The sequence below is a fragment of the Octodon degus genome, unplaced genomic scaffold (assembly GCF_000260255.1).
Source record: "Octodon degus isolate 3935 unplaced genomic scaffold, OctDeg1.0 scaffold00084, whole genome shotgun sequence".
In the NCBI taxonomy this organism is placed as follows: domain Eukaryota; kingdom Metazoa; phylum Chordata; class Mammalia; order Rodentia; family Octodontidae; genus Octodon; species Octodon degus.
The window spans coordinates 8506769-8531688 of NW_004524660.1; the positions used below are offsets into that span (position 1 = coordinate 8506769).

Genomic DNA, 24920 nt, shown 5'->3' on the forward strand with positions numbered 1-24920 from the left:
AATTCCAGATACAAAAACACATTTAAAAGCCTGTTTTGCTTATCCACAGTTTTATTCAGATTTAAGCCAGTTTACATTGCAAAGTGACTTTACAGTTTACATTACTGCCTGTAGCTCTACTCCCCAGTCTCCTGCCCTAGTGTCAGTGAGGCTCAGTAATAGCTTTCAGGAATGCAACGATGTACTATTTTCTGTTATTAAAATACTTGTTCATGTATCAGATTTTTTTTTCAGTTACTTTTCCAACTTATTTTTCAGCTGCTCCTGTTGATGTACTAAAAGCACTAGATTTTCACAGTTCTCCAGAGGGAATATCAAAAACAACAGGATTTTGCGCAAACAGAAAGAATTCAAGAGGTTCAGATACGGCTTACAGAGTTTCAAAGTTAGCCCAACTCAGTGCCCCAACGAAACAGTTATTTCCAGGTATGTTCCCAGGATTATTTTGCTGCTCTCACTACTACTGTTGTTGCTACTAATACTGCTTCTGTTTTCTTTGCGAATAACTGTAAGATACAAATTATAGGCTGATAGATATGCTTACTGGAATATATAATAACTTTTTAACATGATAAAACATTAAGAAAATATTTTATGACTTATTAAAGTGATAATAAATGTTACTATTACAAGATCACCATTAAGATATCAAAATAGTGTTATTTATAAAATGAATAAATGATCTTTGAAAACTATATTTGGATACCCTATCTTCTGTTATAAGAAGATATAAAAGCAAGTTTTCTAATGAGTGATAAAAGCAGAAGTATTGCAAATGTCAGCAGTTATTAGCAGGAGGCATGAGAATTTTTCAGATACAGTCATTAAGATGTTTGGCTGAAATTAAGATATATACTTTGCTGAATTTCCGTTCCATTTTTAATTGTCTGAAAGTGTGTATCGGAATGGACTAGTCATATATGTATTACACATATAAATGCATTGGAAGTGACTAGAGCTTGCTGTTGAGCTAGATAAATTGACTTTTCTGTGGTAGCGTAGGGAGTTCTGAAGTGCACAGCTTCTAGTTTGAGTTTCAATATTGCATCTGTGTGTACATGCTTAGGAGCACATCTTGAAAAAGGCTTTCTGTGACACACCCTCACTTACTCAGCGTGACAGCTCTGCGGACCAGATTGCGTCATGCTCCCAGTTAGTGCCTGGGACGTCCACTTGAACCTAATGGCCTGAAAAGATCCAGAAGTTTTCATAGCCATAGTGTACTACTTTCTAATTACTTTTGGTCATATTTATAGCTTAAGATATATTTATAATGCTTGATATTTTTCCTTTTATAGCATGGTTTAATAATTTCCACTAAAAAACTAATTTCATTACTTTGAAGGATTCCACTATGTAGGTATCTGGTATTTCATTCAGTTAGCCTAAGTTAGTGCAACCTATTTTCACATTGTACTTCCTTAACCACTGTTTCATAGTTTTCCAAATATTGCCACTTTTACGTGGGCATACACCTCTTGTACACATGGATGATGTTTAACAGAAGTAATCTCATTTCCAAATAATGTTGCCTGTTTTCTGTAGCGGAATAAAAGAAGGATGCAATAAGATATATATGTAAATCTGAGAGAAATAAAACCCACAATTTATATAAGAAGGTATTGCCTAACTGTTTGGGATATTCTTAGGGTACTCACGTAACTGATATATGTAACAAATGTTTAAGAACCATCTGTGTCACCCCTTATGTCAGATATTTGCGGATGTGCCTATGGAAGAAAAAGAAAAGAAAAAGGACAAAATATGCCTCTTGCACTGAGAGGCACGTTAGCCAAGCACTTAATAGTTATGATTTATAATTATATATGCATTTTCTATTTTGTGGTAGGAGCAACTGATCAAAATCTCTCTAGCTTTTGAAGAAATGATGAAAGTAATACACTTCTAGATCATGTCATTGAAATTTATTTATTTGGCAGAACCGGGGATTGAACTCAGGCACTTGCACTTGCCAGGGAAGCGCTTATTCCACTGAGCCATCTCCACGGCCCCTGAAATGCCTATTTAAAGAGGGAATGTGTGGCTGTGCACTAGAGAAAGCCAAAGCCAGATAATACAAACCTGCACTGAAAGTAGTAATAACTTTTTTTTTTTTTTTTTTTTTTGCGGAACTGGGGATTGAACTCAGACCCTTGTGCTTGCCAGGGAAGCACTTATTTTACTGAGCCATCTCTCCTGCTCCAGTAATAACTTTTACGAGAACTTTCCTTGATTTGATATTGTACTGGCATCATGATCGTGTTTCCACACTTTCAATGCAGTTTCACATAATTATGTTTTAAGTGAGTGACTTTAAAATTTGAATATTATTTGGATCAGCTGTATAGTGAAAATATGAGTCAGAGTCTGACCATGCCTACCCTGTGTGCTCTTCACTGCTGTGAAAAGTTCCCGAAGAAAGCAGCTGGAAGGAAGAAAGCATTACTGTGGCTCAGGATCGCAGGGCTGTAGCTGACGATGCTTGCTCCATTATTTCTGGGCCTCAGATAGGGTGGGCTGTCATGTGAGGCGAAGGTGATAACCACTACACTACGGAAACTGCCTTTGGGTGGGCTGTCATGGCAGAGGGGCAGGGGAGGAAGATGGCTTGCCCCGGAAGCCGCAAGCAGAGGGACGAGAGAGTGAGCGGAGAGTGCCAGGGGGACGAGCGGTGGCTCAGGCTGCGCCCCAGCACGCTCTCCCGTCGCTAAGAGCTCACCGAGAGTGACTCTGCAGCCAGGACAGACTGCATGGTCCAGTCCCCTTCAGAGTCCTCTTCTGTGCATTGCTGCCTTGGGCTCATGTCCCCAGCGCAGCGCCTGCTGGGACCTGGCACATCGAGCTGTATCACGCCCTACTGGTTCTTAAGCGTCACCATTAAATTGAGATGATTGTTTGCTTGGGCCTTATAGAAAGTTATAAAATAATGCTTTGTCACGGGAACAATGTGCAAATTCAGAATTTCTAACTCTTTGACCTCTTCTCAGGTGGAAGTTTTCCCGAGGATTTTTCAATATTGTTTACAGTAAGACCCAAAAAAGGAATTCAGTCTTTCCTTTTGTCCATCTATAACGAGCACGGCATTCAGCAAGTTGGCGTTGAGGTTGGGAGGTCACCTGTTTTTCTGTTCGAAGACCACACTGGAAAGCCTGCCCCAGAAGACTATCCCCTCTTCAGAACTGTTAACATCGCTGATGGGAAGTGAGTGACGTGGGGAGCGTGCGTGTTGTGCTGAAGACAGTTCTTTCAGCTGTCCGACGAATGTCTGTGATGAATTTTACTAGGTGCTTGTGAAGACAGTAAAAAGGAAACAGCTTAACCTAATAAGTGTGCTCCGCGTCAGGCAGCCTGAGCCGGTGTGGAGCAGGCATGGCCTTAGGCTGAGCGTGGCGAGCCTGTGCTGCGGGGGCAGCCGGAGCAGCCTCTGGCCGGGCCCGCGTGGCCCGCCTGTGCCGGGGAGCAGGGCATGCTCAGGTGGAGGCTGGCGGGGGGCCAGCAGGGGTGCGCGCAGGGGGGGTTTTCAGGGATTTTGTGTACTGTTTTCAGTAAGAGAAGTCACTGGAACTTTTAAAGCAGGGAAGTAGTCTAACGTGACTTTTTCTAAACCAGGAATATTAGTATATTATAGAAAGTTCTAAATGACATTTGATATATGCTGTGTACTGTTGTAAGCACATAATATGTAATTAACTGATTTGTCACAGTTGTTTACAGAAAATAATGTTAGTGAAATTACAGATAAGAAAATCGAGGCACAGAAAATTTAAGGTCATAAGGTTGGAAGGTGGTAGAAGTGGGGTTTACATTTAGGCTGAGGTAGTCAGGCTCGGGTAGCACGTCTGAGTCATGGAATAGCAGCGTGCAGAGGTGCAGTAGGCGCGTAAGTACCAGAACAGAGACAGTGCATTCGTCCTGTGTTTGTCAGGGCCACAGCGAAAGCAAGTAACAGGGTTGGGGAAATTGAGCTTTCACAGTAATTTCTGTTACTATCCTACAGACCAATAAAATAGAATGCTGTATATGTTTTCTTTTTAAGACAATACTAAATATTACATGTATCATATATTTACATTTTGAAAAACTTCATCTTGCTCTTTTAACTAAAAAAATGTGTTGCTACCCATATCTTACTTAAAAATAATAGTGTTTAATCTGAACACATTGCTAATATGTTATGACAAATATTGAATTAATATTTTTTATTAATTATCAAACAAGAATTTATATTTACATATCTCACAGTGGCAAAATATTTTCTTAATGATATAGTGATATAAATTAATACATAATATTTATTCACTTTTGCATTCACATACTCGTTCAATAATGATTCATTAAATACTCACCATGTGCCGGCACTATGTTGTTGTTCAGTTTGGTTTTTACAATATGACATTTATTGAAACCTACTGGCATAACAGTGCCTCAAATACAGAGGAAATGGCATTCGGTACACTTTCGCCTATTCAAGCAGCCGTCACGCTCCTCGCCGTGGCCAGCCGTCCCTTGCCTGAGCATGTACGTGCTGCTCACTTCTGGGCTATTCAGTGTTTTGAATGTTACATGCTGTGGGATTCTGGTATCCCATTGTTACCACAGTTGACTTGATGTAACACAAACACCGGGGTTAGAGTTCTGATCATCTTTTAACAGTTAACATGATTTCTTTTGTTCAAGTTATTTTTTTATTGCTGGCACATACCTACAATACTAGAAATAGCTTAAGTTAAAACACAGGCTTTTTGGCACAAACTGTGTATAAATTTTACTCTCACTGTATTATGTGACTCCCTATGTAATCTTTGCTCCATCTAGCCAAGAGGAGAACTGTGCTAGGTGAATGTGCTAGTGGAAAGATCAAAGATTAAGTAGTGCGTGTGGACCCATGCTTGGTTCTCGTCAGAAGCCCTGCCAGGGATCATCAGACAGGCCTTTTAGATGACTCCTGCAGGTGCTTGGACACGTTATGGATTTAGTCCCAGAAGCATTTGGGGTACTAATCTGGCACGTTTCATTTGGAGCAATTAGAACATAGAGTAGGTTGCAGAATTCAGACGAGCTTCACTTTGCGGTTTATGTTAGCAACAGGTATTGTTAACTAAACCGACTTTGTAACCGTATGGCTGGAGGATGTGTGTCCAAAGGCCACGTCTCCCATTCTAAACTTTCTGTTGCCACCTTGAGTTCACTGAAGCAGTAAGAGGCTTGACAACGCTTTCGTTCCATGCTCCCACTTCTGGGCAGCCCTGGAACACAGGGGAAGTACTGTCTCAGTCTTGGGTCCTACTCAAAATTGTGATTCGTAACTGTCTTGAAATTAATGTGGACAGAGAAAACAAGAATACTTGAAATAAATGAGAATAAAGACAGAACAGTACATCTTACTTTACAATTAGAATGTTCAGTCGCTCTAGCCGGAGCAGTCACTCAGCTAGTAGAGCGCCCTTGATAGTCAGTCTCAGGACCACAAGGAGTTCTTAGAGTGGAGTTCCACTTTGGAAGCAGGCATTTACATAGAGAGAAACGATGGCCCACCTGTGCTTGTCTAACGTCTATCGAATACGCTCATCAGGATCCAGTGAGATTGAACTTTTGTTGCAGCAACACAAAATGAAGCAAAGGATGGGCACTTCGTTGTCGGCTTAGACAGCTGGTCCTGCTGTGCTTCTGCAGCTGCACTGTGCTGGTAAACAGGAAGTAGTCACCTGCTGCTCAGCTGATTCAGAGAATAAATGAATGTACAATTGTGTACCATTTCAGCTAACTTTTGTAAATGTAAAATACACAGTAATTTAACATGAATAATAGTTTGGCAGCCAATATCATTGAGTTTACAAAAGAATTACTTGGCTTTTTCAGGTGGCATCGGGTAGCAATCAGTGTTGAGAAGAAAACTGTGACAATGATTATTGATTGTAAGAAGAAAACCACAAAACCACTTGACAGAAGTGAGAGATCAATTGTTGATACCAATGGAATCACGGTTTTTGGAACGAGGATTTTAGATGAAGAAGTTTTTGAGGTAAAAATAAATTGAAGTTAAAGCTGAGTACAGTTGAGTTAGATGCACTAAGTTAGTAACAGTGACAGTCAATATATGTTCTAAAGCAAAGTAGAAAACCTAAAAGGTGACCTGGCTGGTCCGATGCCGGTGGGCTGTCAGAACTGCTAACTTTAGTGTCACTGGAAGGTGACCTACTTTCTTCCTCTTTGGGTGCAGCAGTGATGTTTTCTACTGTGTAGTCAAAGTGGTTAGGCAGTGCCAACTGGACAGTCTGGGACACCTTTCCAGAGACTGGCTGATCTGAATACAGGCACGCTAGTCTTTAGGGAGGGACAGACAGCTTTACGTTTAGTACTTGGTAGTATTTTCTGTGGAGAAGATCTCATTTTCTTCATATCCCCCTATGGAAGTGTCCTTCATGGAAGTGACGAGTTTTGCATTCTGCCTTGCTCTTTGGTGTGTGAATGCTTCCAACATAGGTGTTGTTTAGCAAAGGTGAAGTTTACGCTTTTAAATTGCTTTATTTAAATAATGTAAAGATCATGACAAGCAGTTTCTTCCAGTTATATTTCACTGACTGTGGTAATTGCATGATTTCTTTTAATTCTTCACTCATCGCATCACGTAACTAATGCTTTCATTTTCAGCCATTTTTAATAGAACAAATAAACTCAAATTCTAAGCTCACCACTTCTAAGCTGTAGCTCATTATTTTTATGATTGTTTTAATATCACCTGAGTCATTTATTTCTCAGAGTGTAAGAAAGTGAAATTACATGCCTTTATATAGAGTAAGAGACGCAGTACGAAGGGGAGGTTGTTGCATTGTGTTGGTGTATGAACATATGCGCCTGCTTGGATGCACTCTGTACACACCCCGTGTGCGCTTTCATAAAAAGGACAGTGTTCACTCAGAATTCAGAGTATATTTAGTGTGTATATGGAATTTATGACATGCTAAATATAATTAATGTTTATGTCACTTTTAGGTAATTTGGAATACTTTTTTTCCCGCTACTGTGTACCTAAGAAAGTAGCACAATAATATACTTTATTATATTATGCTGAATATAAGCCAGTTTAGTTGATAGTGCTGACATTCTCAGATTCTCTAATACAGTTAAGGGATTGTATGCAAAATGATAGCTGTTTATTAGAAGAATGAGTATTAAAAACAATTATTATAATTTTAAATATTTTAGAATCTTAAAAACGCATAGATTTACAGACTATTTTAGTAGGTGTTAGTAGGTATTTCTGTAACAACTGCAACTTGATTTTCCAGCATCATAATTTAATAATTTGTGATTTCTTTTATCTTCTTTTCACCCTTTCTGCTTCTTTCATTCCCTCCTTCAAATAATTATTTAAGCTTTGTAATACCACGTTCCTGTCTTCGAGTAATTCCATATATTTGTAGAAATTTAAAACTTTAAGAAAGATAATTTAAAAGAAATTCTTTAATGGGTACCTTAGTAAATGTGGTAGTAATGAGTCCTGAAACATAAATGTATTAAGCTGCCTTGCATTTTGGAATGTGTGAAATCCGGTGAAACTTTAAATGTTTATTTGCTGTCAAGTGTGACCGATTTTAAAGTGTAATGAGTGCTCAGCCTTTCACCATCAGCTTACTTTTTTATTAACTTTGACCAGGTAAATAGGAAAAGTAGTTTTACTTAATAAAATTTTGGGAAAACTTTAGAGAGAATTCCTTGAATTGAATGAAGTTTTGTATTAATTGAATTGACATATCCAAATAGTTATATATAAGAATCAGATCTTTATGAATATATGAACTTTCAAAACACTATAGTTTCTACTTGAAAATAAAATATGACAAAAATAAGTTATTCCAATGTGTAAGCCTTTAAATCAGAAATAAAAAGTTCTTAATTTTTTCATGAAATTGCTATATTCTATCTGAATGTAATGTTAATATTTCACTAAAAATTTTTAATCATGTTTTGTGTTCATTTTTGTTTACGTGATGTTAGACTTTCAAATCTTTGTAAATGTATATATAAATATTAATCTAGAAATGATAAGAGATAGACTGGCACCATGTAAAGTGGTTGGCAAGCAGGATGATAAGGTTGTTGTGGTAACACCAGTTATTTATTAGTGTAAAAATCAGAATTACATTTCTGAATTATAGTAATTCAGATTATGTGAAAAGTCGTTGAGGGTATATTATTTCATGTATATACTACCTTACACTTTAAAATAGTATCAAATTAGTAAGACAAAATGGTTTAAACATGCCTATATTTGATTGATATCTGGTGAATTTTAAGAATTCAACAATAAACATACTGAAAGTGTCATGGTGGCTTTATAGACTCATAATTTACATTTCATAATTTTAACACTAGATTATGAGATCGAAGTTTGGAATGAAAAATCCCAGATTTTTTAATCTCAGCATGTAGTTTAATATTTGCCTTTCTGTATGTAATTATTTTATGTAAGTTTCAAAGCTTCATTCTATTAAAGAGCATAGACTCTCCATGAGTCTTTAAAAACAACATAGCTGATGTATTTAAAGTGCTTAATATAGTAGTATGAGTATACTTACTCATACGTTACATATGAGCAGTTGCTATTTTAATTATGCACCATTGTGTAGCTTTCTGTATGATTATTTCTTTTAATGATTTTTTAGCTGCAAATTTTCAGATACCCTTGTACACTTTTGATATGGGTAAGTCCTGGTATGTCTCTTTGAATGTCTCATAAATAAAGGGGTCTTTTCTTGGATTATTGCTGATTTATAAAGTACCTTGAAAAGGTTAGACAAATTTCACATCCTTTCTCACTCTAGATAGACAAAGATATAAAAGCTTTAAAGTGTATATCCTTATTTTGAAACTATGTAATTCTTTGCGTTAAAAATAGCTAAACTAATAAATGAATTTATGAAGATTTTATGATAAAACACTGATACAAAATATTTTTTTTTCAAAATATTTTTTATTAGCAGCAAAATATTGAAAGATTTTTGAATTACTGAAAGATATTTAGAGGGAGAGGATTTTTGGAAAGATCAAATAAAAGGTTTTCATGCCACCAGTTCATAAAACTAGAAAACATTATAAAAATAAATATAGAAGACCATTATAAATGAGGGCTGTAGCGTGTTTTAATAAACAAAAATTCATTATTTTCCAAAATGACAAATGTTTCATTTTGATTTGTAGCTCAATTGAAATCTTCATTAAAATCACTATTTTTGGTAGAAATTAATAAACATAAGCTATGCAGAAATGCAAAAGAATTAAAATAACTACAACAATGCTTTATGCAAAAGGTAGGAATGTGTTTTTACTTGATTTCAAAGTTTTCTACCAATCTACCCTTGTTCATATGTTTTGTTATTAATGAAAAGATAGATACAGCACGAGACTGTAGTAGAGTGCAGTATGGATACATTCACTTGTGGTTGATTGAATTCGGATGATTCAATGAATGACAGTAACATCTTTTTAAAGTATACTGAGCTAATTTGCTATCCTTATGGGAAAACAGGTTATCATTGAGCTCTACTTCACATGTACACAAATATTCCTTCTTGATACTATATTGTTATACATATTATCTTCAGCTTAATCTTTGTATTTGTCGTATGTATTTCTACATGCATTGAAAGTATTGTGCCGTTTCTTTTAATTCTCATTTTTGAAATCCAGATTGCCTTGGCTAGAGTTCTTCACCTGTCTGGAGTTTGCGTTGGACAGCAGATTTGCTGCGCTCACTTAATTGTCTGATGCGTGAGGAGGCCATTCTTTCACCTTTACCCTGGAGGAGTGTTCTCCACTAACGTGGGAATCCGGGGTTGGCAGCGTTGAGTTAGTGCTGTACGAATGTCATGCCTTAGTCTGGGGGCTTCTCTCATTCACATTCGAACCATTATTCTCATGATTTTTTTTGCTTCTGCCGGCACTAAGATTTTTCTTCATGTTTTCATCAGTTTGATTGTGAGGCATCCAGGTATTCTTTGTTTCAGTTTATCACTTTGGAGGATTCAAAGAGAATCTTAAATCTGTAGATTAATGTCTTCCAGCATAAACAGTTTCCACCTTAATGCGAAGTATTCCCATGATTGTGTTCTTTTCAGTGGTAAAGCTCTCTGACCCCTGGAGAAAAGTTGTGTCAGCTCTTAAGACTTTCTGAGAATTTAAGCATTTGAATCATCTCAGCATTGTCATTGGCTTACTACCCTTTTGTGATTGCCAATAAGTGCACTTTGTTTCTTAGAGAATGTTTTGATTCACAGCAAAACTAAGCGTAAAGTGAAGAGTTTTCTCATGCTACCCACATGCCTGTACCTTTGTGCTTGAACTTGTTACACTTGTTTAAGACACATGTATTATTTGTCCTATCAAGTTTGGTTCATTCTTGGTGCTGTGTGCTCTGTAGGTTTAGACAGATGTGTAATGACACGTAGTTACATTTTCACATCTTACAGAATTGTTTCACCACCCTAAAATCCTCTGAATAAAATTTGTCCGCGCTGCATCTATTTATCTCTCATGCCACCTGTGTGACTATACTGCGCTTTATTCATTTTCCACCTGAAGATCATCTTGGTTGTTTTCAAATTTTGAAAACTGCATAAAACTTTTAGAAATTTGTATACAGGTATTTTTGTAAACAAATTTTCAAATAAGTTAGATAAATATCAAAGAGTGGGACTGCTGAATGTTTAGTTCTGTGAGAAGCAGAACGTTATTTTTAGTTTTATAGAAACTGCCACATTTAATGAAATTTCCATAGTTACTGTCCCATTTTGTACTCCTAGCAGAATCAGTGAGAGTTGATTTTGTATTATACCTTGTCAGCTCCTCTTGGCTTGCTGTTCTGGATTTGTCCATTCACATAGCTAGCTATGTGGTGGTATGTCACTGTAGTTTTCAGTGTCCTAAAGAATGCATTGCCTGCTGGGGCTTTACATCTGTGTCTCAGGGAGAGTGCCTTTTCAGAACATTTGCTCATTTTTAAATCAGATTATTTTGTTATTGTTGAGAGTTGAGTGTCCTTTGTATATGTAAATATCAGTACTTTCATTGGATGTGTCTTGTGCAAAAATACTTTCTCTTGGTTTGTCACTTATTTTCTCATTCTTAATATTGTCTTTCACAAAGTAGAAGTTTTACCTTTAAATAAATTCCAGGTGAAATATTATTCTTTCAAGGATCATACCTTTGGTGTTATGTCTTCACCCAAGATGATATAGGTGAGATAGGTTCTTTCCTGTCCATTCTTCTAGGTGTTTTATAGTTTTCTGTGTTGCATTTAAATTCATGGATTCCTGACCCTATCTTTGGGCTTGGGTAATGGTGGCAGTAACATGTCAGAGGAGATTGCTTACCTTATGGTGGCTGCAAGGCACACAGAGAATGACAGAGGTTAGGACCCTAATATTCCATTCAAGGTTTGCTCCCAGTGTGACCCTACCTACAGATTCCACACACACACACACACACACACACACCCCTCACCGTTACTGTAACACTACAGACTGGATACCAGGCTCAACTGTGGGTATTGGAGGGCATTGAAGACGCAAGCTACAGCATTGTGCTCTTGACCCCCAGAGATTCACTGCATTTCACAACGGACAATACATTCAGCCCGTCTCGGAGAGTCCCCATGTCTAACTAAACATTTCCTATGTAAATCAGAGGGTCAAGTTCAAAATCTTTGAGCCTGAATAGGAAGCTTGACCATGAACCCCTATAAAATCAAGTGAACAAGTTTCCTGTTTCCAGGATATATTGGCACAGGCTAAAGGATTGCATTCCAAAAGAGAAGAGTAGGAGAATATAAAGGAGGCCCCAGACAAGCAGTACTGCAGTCCAGCAGGACATACCTCAGATGCTGTAGCTCTGGGTCTGGTACCTGGGGTACCTGGAGGGGACACCTCCCAGGCTTCAGCATGCCAGCCCGCCGGCCTCACTGGCAGTGGCCCACACGCCTGCTCTTGGCTGACTTGCTTTGTTGCTTAGTTTCTTTTGGCAGCCTTTCTACTATTTAGGCATCACTAGCTTGCTGAGGTTTCCACGGTAGCCCAGGCCCTCTTCTCACAGCTCCACACATGATTGCTGGGGTCATGAGTCCTACCGTGCGTTTCCTGAAGTATCAGTAGCTTATCTACAGAACCAGCATCGTGTGGATAATGGCATGAAGGGCCACTGCTTGAGCCATAGCTGGGCCTGCTGGGGGAGGTTGTAGCACCCTTGGAGCCTGGGTTGTTCACTGAGAGAATGAGTGCAGGGCAGACAAGTTCCTAGGCAGCTTTCTTTGACTTTGGAACTTGAGGCTGTCTTCTAATTCCATTTCAACATGGAACGTTAGAGTTATTTCCGCCTTTTTAGGTACCCTCCCTGCATCTTTCCTGTTGTCCTGGTGCAGAGCAGTTGGCTCTTTCTTCATGGTACTAATGTTTGCTAGCTGAACACTTTTTGCCCTTCACATTAAAGGGTCTCTGTTTTCTGCCATTCTGCAAGTTTTTCCAAATCATTCCACTCCATTTATTGTTTTCAATTCTCACTGTGAAGCTGGATCAAGCAACCAGAAATGCTTTTGGCATGGCCAGATTGCTGTGTTGTATAGAGATTTTCTCTGCTAGATTAATTAGTCATTCACCTTTAAACAGCCTCCCAGGAGTCTCAGGGCCTGGTCAAAAGGAAGACATATTCTTTGCCTGTGTGGAACATAGGTGACCTCTATAGCAATTTCCAGTGGATCCCCCCACCCCCCTTTTTTTTTCCTGAAAATTCCCAAGCACAGCCCTTTCTGTCTGATTTCTGTTAGAATTCTGGTCTTGTGTGCATGGGTCAGAATCACCCGTCAGTCTCTGCTTACCACATTGTAGGTTTTCTTTTGCTTGATTCTCTAAACTTTCCAAATTTGATCTAAGACCCAATCCCAAAACTTTCTGAACTACATTGTCAAGTATAGTCTTAACAACAATCCTACTTCTGAGAATCAGGTTTCTGTTTGTTAGTATTCTTCTAGTGTGACAGAATACTCAAGAAAGTCAGTTTACAAGGAGGAAAGATAGATTTTGGCTTATGGCTTCAGTAGTCCAAGTCCATAGTCTCTCGTCCCTGTCAGAGTGGGACTGGCATTACAGAACCTCATGGCTAGCTGCTGTTCTCCTCTGGCAGCTGGGATGCAGGGGGAGATTCCAGGGTCAGTGTCCACTCAGGGGCACACTCCTAGTAAGCTTGCGTTCTCCCACCAAGCTTCAGGCCCTGAGCGTTTCAACCCCCTTCTTGTAATCACTCAGGTTGGTGTCCAGGCTTTTAACACAAAACTTCTGAGGACCTTGAAGATCCAAACCATATCCTCCTTCCCAATTTGCAAAGCATGTTTGATAGCCCAGAGCACAGTAGATTTAGTGAGTGTCCATGTGAGTTTAAGGGTTTTGTTGTTGTTATTGTTTTGTTTTGTTTTGTTTTTGTGGTCCCAGGGATTGAACTCAGGACCTTGTACTTGCCAGGCAGGTGGTTAAGCTGCTGAGCTGTCTCTCCAGCCCCATGTGAGTTTGAAGTGATATATAATTGATTTTTGGATGAAATAGTATGTAGATGTTAGTTATAGTATTGATTAATAGTACTTACTAGCTTATTTACATTCTTCCTAATTTCTGCTTGCTGTTTGTATACATTGCTGATAGAAAGCTGTTAAAGTTGCCAACATTACGAGGGGATTTATGTATATATTCTTGAAGTTCTGTGAGTTTGTGCCCCATGAATTCTGATGCTCAGCCGGGAGCATGCGAATTGGGGGTTGTTAGGTTTTCAGTAGAGTGTCGACCCATTTATTGTCATGTGAGGCTCTTCTGTGTCCTTGAAGTGTTTCCTTGCTCTGAAGTCTTTCCCAGAGTCTCTTACTGATGTTAGCACACCGTGCCCTTTTCTTTACATTTAATCTGTATTTGTCTTCATATTTAAAGTCGGAGTCCGTCTTGTAGACAATAGAGTGTGTCTTGTCCTTTGATTAGTGCCGTTGCTCTCCACAATTACTTATTTTCTTGCATTGATCTTTGTTCTTACATGGAACTGTTTGGCCATAGCTACATCATGGCGGCAGTGACCTGTGTCAGAGGAGTTGCTTACCTTATGGGGCCTGCAAGGCACACGGAGAATGAGAGAGCTTAGGATCTTCTCAATTTTTCTGCCTATTGTGCCTTAAGTGGAGTATGTTTTATGACTTATCTTTCTCCTTTTATAGTATATAGATTGTGTTTTAAAAACATATTTCTGTAGGTACCCTGAAATTTCTAAATTACATATTACATTTAAGCCTAATCTAAGTCACCAAGCTTGATATTGATTAATGGGCAATGCAACTCATATATATTAATTCATATGCTATATCTCATCTATAGCATGTTACTACACTATTTTCTACAATTTCTAAAACATTCTTACTGCTACTTCATTGTTATTATCTTTGTATTATTCCTTTTTTGTATTATCTTCCACTCTATATAGATCTGAGTTTCTTACCTGTACAATTTTTTTTTTTTTTTTTTAATGTATTTGGTACAGGGTCTACAGGGTGTTCAAGGTCTCACTACTTAAATGGGACTCGTAGTGACCTCCTGTTTTCAGCTTCCCAAGTGCTGGGATTACAGGGGCGTGCAACCATGCCTAGTCGCAATCACCATCTCAGCACGCCTGGGCACAGAGGCGGGGCCAGCACAGCATGGTGGGGTCGAACCCCTGCTGCTGCATGCTCTGCCAAAGCAGGCACTTTGGTCTACTGAGCCATCTACAATTTTCTCAGAATTTTTTTTTTTAACATTACAACCCAGACTTATAGGCAATAAATTCCTCAAATAGCATTGAGGAAACTTGCTCCCACCAAATTGTTATTTCTGTTGTTTAAGATAACTTTGTAAAGAAAAAAAGCATATCACTTCCTTTTAAAAGCAACTGTATAATGGTCTTGTGTAATTTCTGAAATAGAAACCTATATTCGCAAGTGATTTCTATAAATCTTTCTATATATTTAGAAGGTCTTTCATAAAAATCTCTGATCTTTAGAAACAGAAAGGTAGCGCGAGCGAGGTAGCTCAGCGGACTAAGTGCTTGCTTAGGGAAGTGCAGGGACCTGGGTTTGATCACCTGGTGACCAAGTCAGGGTGCGGTGGCGCAGCCTGTAATCCCAGTGCTAGGAGGATCACTACGAGTCTGAGCTGTGTAGTAAGACCCTTTACCAAATACCTTAAAAAAGGCAGAAATGTGTAAGTGACTTGGCACAGAAAACATGGTTTCCCTTGGTGAAATGCAGGAGGAGGACAAATTGTCAGCCACTGTGCAACCAGTGTAAGGAAGCTGAGTGCAGAGAGAGTAAGGTGATGAGGATAAGCAAGCATTTTAATTCAAAGGAAATAAGGGTGTGACATTGCAGTGCATTTAATTGTTACACGGATTATTTTAATCTGAAATCATCTGAGGAAATACTGCTGCAGGAAGCGCCAATTGTCTTGTCCTTTTGTACATGCAGAAAGCCATAACAATACTTTGGGGGTTGTGTCTGCCTCTGACCAGATTGGGAAAACAGCCTTAACCACTGGACGGTGGTCACTGAGGCGATGATGAACTTGAATAAACAACTCCTGTCTTTCAAGAGTTTTTACACTCCCTCAATATCTCTCAGTGACATTCCTAGAATTTATCTAGTCCAAAGATCCATGTATAGTGCCATTCTTAATAAATTTGTTTTTTTTAATTTGTATTTATTCGTTGGTCTTTGTTTAAAAGCATCAATACCTCTTGTAATGGCTCCTCTCTACACATAAATTTAATAAAATTTGTGGTGTTTCTTGCTTGTTAATCAGCCTTGTATTAATCTACTTCCTACATTTACTGAAAAAATTCACATAAAAACTACAATATACGGGAATGGTCTCCATCTCCAAGAGATTTTTTAAAATTACTTGTATACTAATTAACAGTATGAACTCAGGATCAGACAGATTTGATTTTTGTATTTGGAAATTAACTGCCTTGGAGATCATTGGTGAATTCCTCAACTTCTCTTTGACCTCGTCTACAGAATGAGATGCTGGTGCTAGTTCAGCAGAGTCCATTGTGGATTAGTAATCCTGTGTTGCAGTACCAATGGTTAAGTTTTGTTTAACACACACACACACACACACACACACACACACTATACCACACAAACTTACTTTGACTTCTGAAGATAGAAGACTTGTTTGACATAGCACCCACAAATGTGTGTGTAAGGTAGTCAGACTTATAATTTTAGAGGCTTCTAATAGCTGACAGCAAGAGGCAGAGTGGCTTATGTGCTCTGCCAGTGTAAGGGAGATGAGCAAAAAAGAGACACAGGCATGGCGTGCGCTTAGGTCTCTTTAGCCTTGTTCTTGTCTGTAGCGCTTCAGTTAGTATCTCTGGCTCTTTACAGTGGTACTGAAAGCAGCATTATTCAGGATTAGCTTTGCTATTCATGCTTTGTGCAGTTGTGCAGACAGCGAAGTTATGTACTTTCCGTATGTCAGGAAATAATGTCAGATTGTAAGGGAAGCGTGACACCATAGGTGCTCTGAGGAAGCCTTTGGAAGCTCGGATGCTCAGACTCCTTCCCAGTCCCGACTGTGAGAAGCACGAGGCCAGTGCAGCAGCCGCCTGTGGAAAGCCCAGGGCGTGCCGCGCAGCCAGGGGAGGCGGCAGTTCAGCCGCGCAGCTGCGCTGCACACTGATAGGACTCGGTGGCTTTCTGTAATGCAGGATGACAGTATATATGTGCAGTTCTTCCTAAATGGACAGCATTTGGCTTCCATGAAGAAACAGTGGTGTCTATGAGGAGCGGTTGAAACTGTGGTGAGTACTGGACGTTTTGACACGCTCCTGCTGGCCTGGAAAGCGGCTGGTCGCTCGCTGGTTGGGCCCCGGCGCGATCAGTGGCGGAGTGTGCGGCGCGCCGCATTTCTTGTGATGTTTCGACTCATTCCCACTCTGCATGGGACGGGGCGGGGGCGGGAGGGGGGCAGTTGCTGGCCCGGGCTCAGGGTGACTCCTGGCTGCGTGTGTCACTTCTGGCCCAGGAGGAAATGGAAACGTTAAAGGAAACCGATGATGTCTACAAAAAATATAAGAACGATGATTCAAACCAGAAGAAATGCCTGCAGCAGCATCTCTGGAGAGCACTGATAAATAGACGAGAATTGGGAGATGAAAAAGTTCAGATTGCCACATAGATGCTCGAATTGGTAGCAAATCCAGCAAGATAGGTGGCGTTGCGATAAGCCAACGATGGATTCTACCAACCAGAAAGATCTTCACGAAGACCCTGTCGACAGCGAACCAGTGAAAGCCGTGATTTATGTCACATGACAAATGGGACTGAAGACTGATGATCAGCCTCCTAGAGCAAAGAAGTCTAAGGGCCGGGGAGATGGCTCAGTGGAATAAGTGCTTCCCTGACATGTGAAAGGGCCTGAGTTCAAGCCTCGGTTCTGCCAAAAAAAAAAAAAAAAGAAATCTAAGTTAGCCAAGAAAAAGAAACGCCCTAAGGCCAAATAAGAAAGAGAAGCCTCACCTGTTGAGTTTAAACTAGATCCCAGCGAACCTACATGCTGCCTCTGTAACCAAGTGTCTTACGGGGAGGTGACAGGATGTGACAGTGAGCAGTGTCCAACTGAATGGTTTCACATTTCATGTGTTTCACTTATGTATTAACCAAAAGGGAAAAGATGCAGGGGGATGGTGAGAAAGCACTGGATGAAAGCACTGGAAAGACAGAAAGGAGAGAAGATGAAGCTGGTAAAGGCCATCCATATTTTACAGGATTGTCTTTTATATAATGTCAGAAACTCTTTTAGGATGAATGCATAAGACTATGCAATAACTTTTAATCATTAGTATTAATGGTGTATTAAAAATTGTTCTTTGTGAAAAAATACTTGATTTTTAAAAAATTGCTACAGTAAAAGACAGTCTATCTTTAATCACCTTTAAAATGCTTTCCCTGCCTCAAACACACTTCCTGTCCTCCTGGCCACTTTCCGCAGCAGCTCTGGATGGCCTCGTCCATGAGCTCTTCAGCTGCATCCGTGGCTGGCCCAGAGTCCTGAATCATTCCAGCCATTTTCCTTTCACGGTCATGCAGATTCTGGAAGAGCCCGGAGCGTGCCCTGCCGGGTTTTGTGACTGAGGGGCCGAGAACACACCGAGATGCTTTTGTCATCCCCGTTGTTTTTGGATGGCCTGAGCAGCAGCACTGGCGGTGTTTAGCTCATCTCATAGAGCCCCCAGGGAAGAGTACTGTCTCCAGGAGGTGGCAAGAATGGTGCAGTCAGTTGTGCAGTGTGTGTGGGAGTAACTTGGAGGGAGTTAATGAGATGTGTGTTCCCCTGTAGGTATATTTTCAAATGTATATATTCAGTGCATGTTTTGATCACATTTTGCACATGACGCTCATGTAGTATTCGTTTTCTAAAATGTGAAATTTTACTTTCTACTATAACAAATTTAGCATACCTCAGTTTTTATTTAGATTTGCTGTTAATAATTGCCTTCTAAGTTGAGATTTGAGAGAAATTGCTCTCCCTTGATTTTGGGTTTTAGGAGATATTAAAGTTCTTTGTGTTCTAGTGGCATCATGCATGCATTGACTTTGTCCCTTCTTGAGTTGTTCTTGACACAGGTTGAAAGGAGCCTCTGCTCTTGTCTACCTGATGTGTAGTTGTGTCCCTGTCGCTTCACACTGCGTTGGGCCTGACAGCCATGGTGAAGAGCTCCCCACGAGTGTGTTGCACTGCTCATGACCCCCTTCACTGAGTCTCTAGGGTAGTTTTCCAGTTCTGTTTTCTAGAAGATGGTGAACTTCACTCTGCAGCTGCCATGTGCTATCCTGTGGCCGGGCAGACCTGTATCCCTGTGTTGTGAGATGCAGTATGCGGTGTATTTTAGAACTTTGTTATTATTTTATTAGAATTTCATATTTAGTAGGAGTTTTGGCTAGAACTGCTTCAAAAAGTGTATAGAAGCGTGTGAGGCTGATGCGGTTTGCAGCACTCTGTATGCACCCCAGTGCCAGCATGTGTGGGTGCACCTTGTGCTCCCGGAGGAACGTGCGCTCTTGTGTTGGCGTCCTGCTCTGTGAATCACTGCATCACTGGCGTTCTGCTGCCCGCAGTGCGCAGCAAAGTGCTGCCCAGTTTTATGTTGAGCTTTTTAGGTCTCTGTGTACATTGCTTCTGACAAAATATCCTTTTTTAACTTTTCCCTTTAATAGTCTATTATTAGTCTGTAGCATTTTATTAACTTTTCAGTAAATAAGCCACTTTCTACTTGCTTTCTTGTTGTTTACCCTGATACTTTCTGTGATTAACTGTTAACTTATATCTTTCCAGTCAAGTCTGAATTTCTTGGAAGCAAGATTTATTTGCTCTTAATTTAGACATTCCGAGAACTGTGTCAAGCGTGGTTTGACAGAGTGCTTATGATCTGCATCCAATCAGTGAATGCATAAATCAGTGATGCATCAAGGTGTACAGGGAAGGTGGGGTACCTGTAGGGAGCAGGTACCATGTGAAAGCTCAGTGTTTATTTGATTAGTTGATTATTTCCTGTTAAAGCAGAATAAATATTTTTCCAGCACTGTGTTTAAACAAAAAATATAAAGACAACTAGTTGTAATAAAATGAAATTGTTTCCTAATAAAGACATAGAAATATTCAAGGGACCTTGTAACAGCCAGGTGCAGAATGATGACACATAAACACCTAAAGATAAAAACACATGCATAAAGGATGAATGTTTGCAATTAGCACAGTAGTTCTGAGAAGTATAGTGAGGTTTGGGGAGACTTGGGAGGTGGCCTGCTGGGTATGTAAGAGCCTGTTTTCCTTTTCCTTCATTCCATCATTCTGGAGGGTTGAACTTTAAATTATAGGACATGAGAAATTTCTTCATGCAGGAACTGAATGTTCCGATTTTTAGGGTTTTTTTGAGGGGTGGAATGAAAGAGTTGAGGATAAGGAGAACCTAGTGGAGAGGAAGAATGTATGAAATGCTGACTATGTATTTTAGTTTGAATGAAAGGCCTTAGAAGGAAGCCTATGCTAGGCGAAGAGAAGGGAGCTGACTTCAAGACATTAAGGTACGTAGCACTGACAGCTCACGGGGACCCATCAGGACTTGTGGGATTACAGGACAGAAGAACTTCATACTTAAGATTGCTAGCACTGTTCTGTAGATGGTAAGCACATGGTGTGACAGACATGAGCTGTTTTTTAAAATTTCTAAATAGGTCTCAATTGTATGTATGTATTTGGTTGTTGCAGGGTCTCACTGTGCAGCTCTGACTCACGGTGAGCCTCCCCAGCACTGGCATTACAGGCGTGCATCTCCATGTCCAGACTGGCTGGCTCAGCCCTCCCTGGGTGGGGGGGCTGGTGCAGCACGTGTGGTACCACGCATTTGAACTGTGGTCACTGTGCTTGCCTAAGTAGGTGCTTTAGTCAGCTGCGCTATCTTGTCGGCCCCTACTTTGTTTTGTGACAAGGTCACCAAGCCTGTGTAGATCAGGACTTGAGGTCACCGTGTAGCCCAGGCTGACCCTGAACTCACAGTGATCCTCCTGCTTCAGTGTCCTGAGTGCTGGGATTATGTGTGTTACACCATGCCTGGCACATGAGCTCTTTGAAATATGAGAGAAGTTGAAATAGCTCCCTTTTTATGGTTTAAAAGTTATGTGTTTTAATTAATGTTTTAGGGTAGTAAAAGGCCATGAGATTATCTTGGACAAAGTCTTACCATCTTTTCTGTACCTCTTCAGTATTATAGCAAACACACAGTTAATTATTATCTCAAGAATATTGGGAATGTAATTAATTAATTTTTAAAAAATTGATCTTTTCAAGGAATGATGTCATTCAATTTTTTAATGACTGCCCACGAGCCTTAAACAGTGCCAGGTCTGTGGTGAGTGCCACTGAGTACTGTCCGCTCTTGTGGCTGTAGTGCTGCCCGGGCCTTGAAGCCTGCCTGTCCTCCTCTCTGCTCTCTGCCTCTGTCCTCCCCGTCCGCCGGCCTGGCTGCTGTTGCGAGTCTAGGTTAGCAGCCTGTTCTTGTCAGCGGCAGCTTGCTGCAGGAGTCGCCAGTGCGTAGTCCGGCCGCTTCTTGATGTGACCTTCCAGCGGGCTTCCTTTTCGTTGGGAGTATTAGTTATCTCAAAGGCCTTCCTGGTCCTGGGTGACGCCCGCCGCGCCCTCGAAGCCCTCAGTGGCTCCCCTCTGCTCCTTCCTGGTCGGCACGGAGTTGTGTCCGTGATCTTCGCCAATCCGCGATTGCCACAGGGCAGCTCCCGCTCTTCAGCAGTCCTTCTGCTTGGAGGGCTTCCCCTAGATACCTGGCTTTGTTTCCTCAGTTCTTTTATTTATTTTGTAATTTAGGACGGGATCTCATTAGGTAGATCAGACTTCTAGTGATTCTCCCGTGTGCGGCCTCCCAAGCGCAGGGATTGCAGGCTCACCACCACGCCCAGTCTCAGTCGCTGCTCAGCACACCCTGGCAGGCTGGCAGGGCACCCCGAGAATCAACCTTGGCTGCTGCTCTCTGCCTACGCAGGCACTTGAGTCCACTGAGCTGTCTCCCTGGCCCTTCATTTTTTTTTTTTTTTTGAAGTAAGGTTCATATACAGTCTGTGATGCAGTTTTCAATCAGGTTAATATTCTACATTTTCACAGCTCTCCTTTCCGACAAAAATAGTTGAGAAAGAATTATAAAGTATTTGGAATGTTAGAAAAAAAACACTATGATGATAGCTGCTGTCTTGGAAAGTATACAAGTCTGTTAGATACGAAGTACAGGTTTTCCATTACTCTGATAGTCATTTTGAGAATATTAAGTTTGAATAGACAGGAGGCCCAGGCATTTTAGTCATCTTCTGATAACCTTCATTGTAAGGCTATTACACTATGTTAAGAATAAAGTCTGGTTGCTGGATACGAACGCAGTGTGGAACTCCTAACGTAAGAGAAATGCCTGCTGGAAAAGGCGGAAAGCAGCATGCACATCACCCTGGGAGACTGATTTCACTTTACCAGTAAGGTACCTGAGGCAGATGATTTATAGAGAGACAGTTTGTGACGGTTTTGGAAGTTCGGAGTAACGTCGGTGGCTCCTTGTTTCGGCCTCAGGTGAGGGCCGTGGATGGCAGTACATCACGGCAGAGAGCCATGCGAGAGCAGATAGGTGCATCTGAGATTGGAGCAGAGAGGAAAGTGACTCCAAGTTTTGTGTCCAGTGACATAAGCAATACTCAGTAGACCCTCCAACTTGAGAGTTCTTCAGCCTTCTGGTAGAGCCACTCTGGGGCCTGAACCTTTAACGGGTGATCTTTTGTTGTCACTTCAGTATCCGAAGCATAACATTCTGATCCTGCCCCTCAGGTATTCATGTCTTTATCTCAGTGAAGAATGTGATCATTTCTTCCCCCCAAGTCTTAACTTCTCTGGCATTGCTCAGAAGTCCAAGACCACAGTGTTATCTGCAACTCACAGCAGCATGTCAGCTGTGAGACTCTTAACACTTGGAACATGAGTTATATACTTCCAAAATGCAGTGGCAGGGCAGGCAGAGGGCTGCATGTTCCTGTTCAAAAGAGAGAAATAGCAAATGAAAGGAAGAACTGGCCCAAAGCAAGGTTGAAACTCAGCAGGGCAAATGCTAAATCTTCTGGACTCTGAAGTGACAGTCTTTAGGCTTCCAGGCCTTTGGGCAGCTTTGCAGGGCACAGCTGCTACAATGTTGCTCTTCCAGACCAATCTGCATGCTGTTTTCAGCTTTTTCCAGCAGGCATTTAGATTGGTTGGGCCCCTCTTGCCCTAGGAGCTCCACACTGCTTCAGCTTCAGTCTTCACCTCCAGTAGGCATTGCTCCAGGAGGAGTACCTGCAGCTAGTCTGACTCTAGTGGACACCCTACATTCCTAGGCCTTTAAAAATGTTGGCGGAAGGTGCTGTGACCCCCTAGCTTTTGTTCTGTTCATGTGCAGAAGTAGTATTCTGTGGACAGTACTAACGTCTGCCGCCAGCATGGGCCGCACATGGGCCAGCCAAGAACACCGGGCGACCCTGGGCAGGCAGGGGGCACAGGCATTCTTTCCTGAAACAACTTTGCTTCAGAAATTCTCTGACATAAATTTGTCCTTGTAGGGCCTGGACGGTCTCGTGATAGGGTGCGGGCCTTGAAGATTCTGGAGATTCCCTGCGCGTGCCTTTCCTCTGGGCCAGTGCAGCCTTTGCTGTTGTTTCTTCTGGAGGTTGTTCAGGCCCACTCTCTATTCCTGCACACCTGTTCCTAGGCACACATTTTCTTGCCTCGTACCCTTTGAGGCTATCGCTTCTCCGAATCTTCCTGCTCTACTTCCTTTTGAAGCAGCCAAAAGTATCCACTCCGCGGCCTGAGTATTGCTGCCCTGAGGCCTGCTCTCCCCGTTAAATTGGACGGTCGCTGTTACATCTGTCCTGCCACGGAGTCGCGGGGCTGTAGCACAAAGCATCCATTTTCTTTCCCAAGGTATGACAAGGCTGATCTTTATTCAGCTCTTGAAAGAATCCTGTTTCCATCCGAAATCTCACCAGCCTGCCCTTTACTGTCGACATTTCTGTTCGCGTTTTGGTCTTCAGAGGCCGGACAAGAATCAGCTCCAACACTGCACTTAAGAGTGTTAGGACTTATCTAGAGACTTCATCAGCCTTTTCCAACATCCTTCCACAAGCCAGTTTCCAACGACTCCCCAGCATTTCTGTAGTTATAGTAGTGTTCTCGCTCCTTACTACCAATTTTCTGCATAAGACAACTTTACGTAAAATTAACTACCAAGACTGAGGCTATAAAAATAAGAACATAAAATTCTACTGTTAACTTTTCTGTGGTAAGCAGTGAAAATCAGGCCTACTAGTGTTTGACCTTTATGGTGGTATTACTTATATGAACTGATCTTTCAAGTGTTAAAAATGTGTTAGAAATTTATGTGATACCTAGTGTTTCCTTTCATATAAGTATTTTTGATGATAAGGTAACAAATGTTGCAAATGATTTTATCTTAAAATCTTTTTCAGTTTTTAAATGCTTTCAGTTATATTATTTTGAATTGCAGATTTTATAATATCAGATGAATTTATTTAGGAAAGGGGTTTTAAATGAAGAGACATTTTAAATGGCAATTAAAGGTAGAAATGAATTATTTTAGAATCTAAGAGTATCTTTATGGTTTTAGATTTTTAACTTAAAGTTTTATAGAAGTAGTCTTAAATAGGAAGTGCTGTGGTTTGTGTCTAGTTGTCCCCGCAGAGCGCCGTGCAGTCAGGGGGCAGCTTCTGGGGTTTGTGGTGAATTCGTGCTCCAATGCTGGGATCGGGGTGTGAGTGCTGCACCCACCCGGGTGACAGCCTGGATGCAGCGTGAGGCTGGAGGGAGACCTGTCAGCTGCCGCAGCTGCTGCTTCTCCCTTTGCTTTGGTTGCCTTGAACACTGCCCTCTGCCACGTGCCGCTCTGCCTTAGAGCCAGCTGATTATGGACTGAAACCTCTACTAACTGTGAGCTAAGTAAATCTTTCCTTCCGTAAGTTTGAGTTTTGGGTATTTTGTCCTAGCGATGAGAGAAAAATAAATGAGACTGGAAGTAAATATGTTGTTTTAGTAATTGTTTGCCTTAATACAAACTGATAAAATGAACTGAACAATACAAATTAGTATTATTCTGATACATATGTATAAAACATAGATGTGCAAAGATACATAAATGTTTTTTAGCATTTTTCTTTTGATGTAGGGTCTTACTATGCAGTTCAGACTTGTAGTGATCCTCCTGTCTCAGCCTCCCTAGTGCTGGGATTACAGGCGTGTGCCACCATGCCTGGTTTTGGG

At 40.8% G+C, this 24920-nt stretch overlaps 1 protein-coding gene and 1 pseudogene across 1 annotated transcript in view; both read left to right on the plus strand.

Annotated features, from left to right (window-relative positions):
* Col11a1 (collagen type XI alpha 1 chain) overlaps nucleotides 1-24920 on the plus strand; it is a 229240-nt gene that overhangs the window by 39273 nt on the left and 165047 nt on the right. The window contains exons 3-5 of the mRNA XM_023721700.1: nucleotides 259-426; nucleotides 2988-3201; nucleotides 5860-6022. Of these exons, the coding sequence (XP_023577468.1) occupies nucleotides 259-426; nucleotides 2988-3201; nucleotides 5860-6022 (545 nt within the window). The remainder of the gene's footprint in view (nucleotides 1-258; nucleotides 427-2987; nucleotides 3202-5859; nucleotides 6023-24920) is intronic.
* LOC105742931 lies at nucleotides 17094-22316 on the plus strand (annotated as a pseudogene).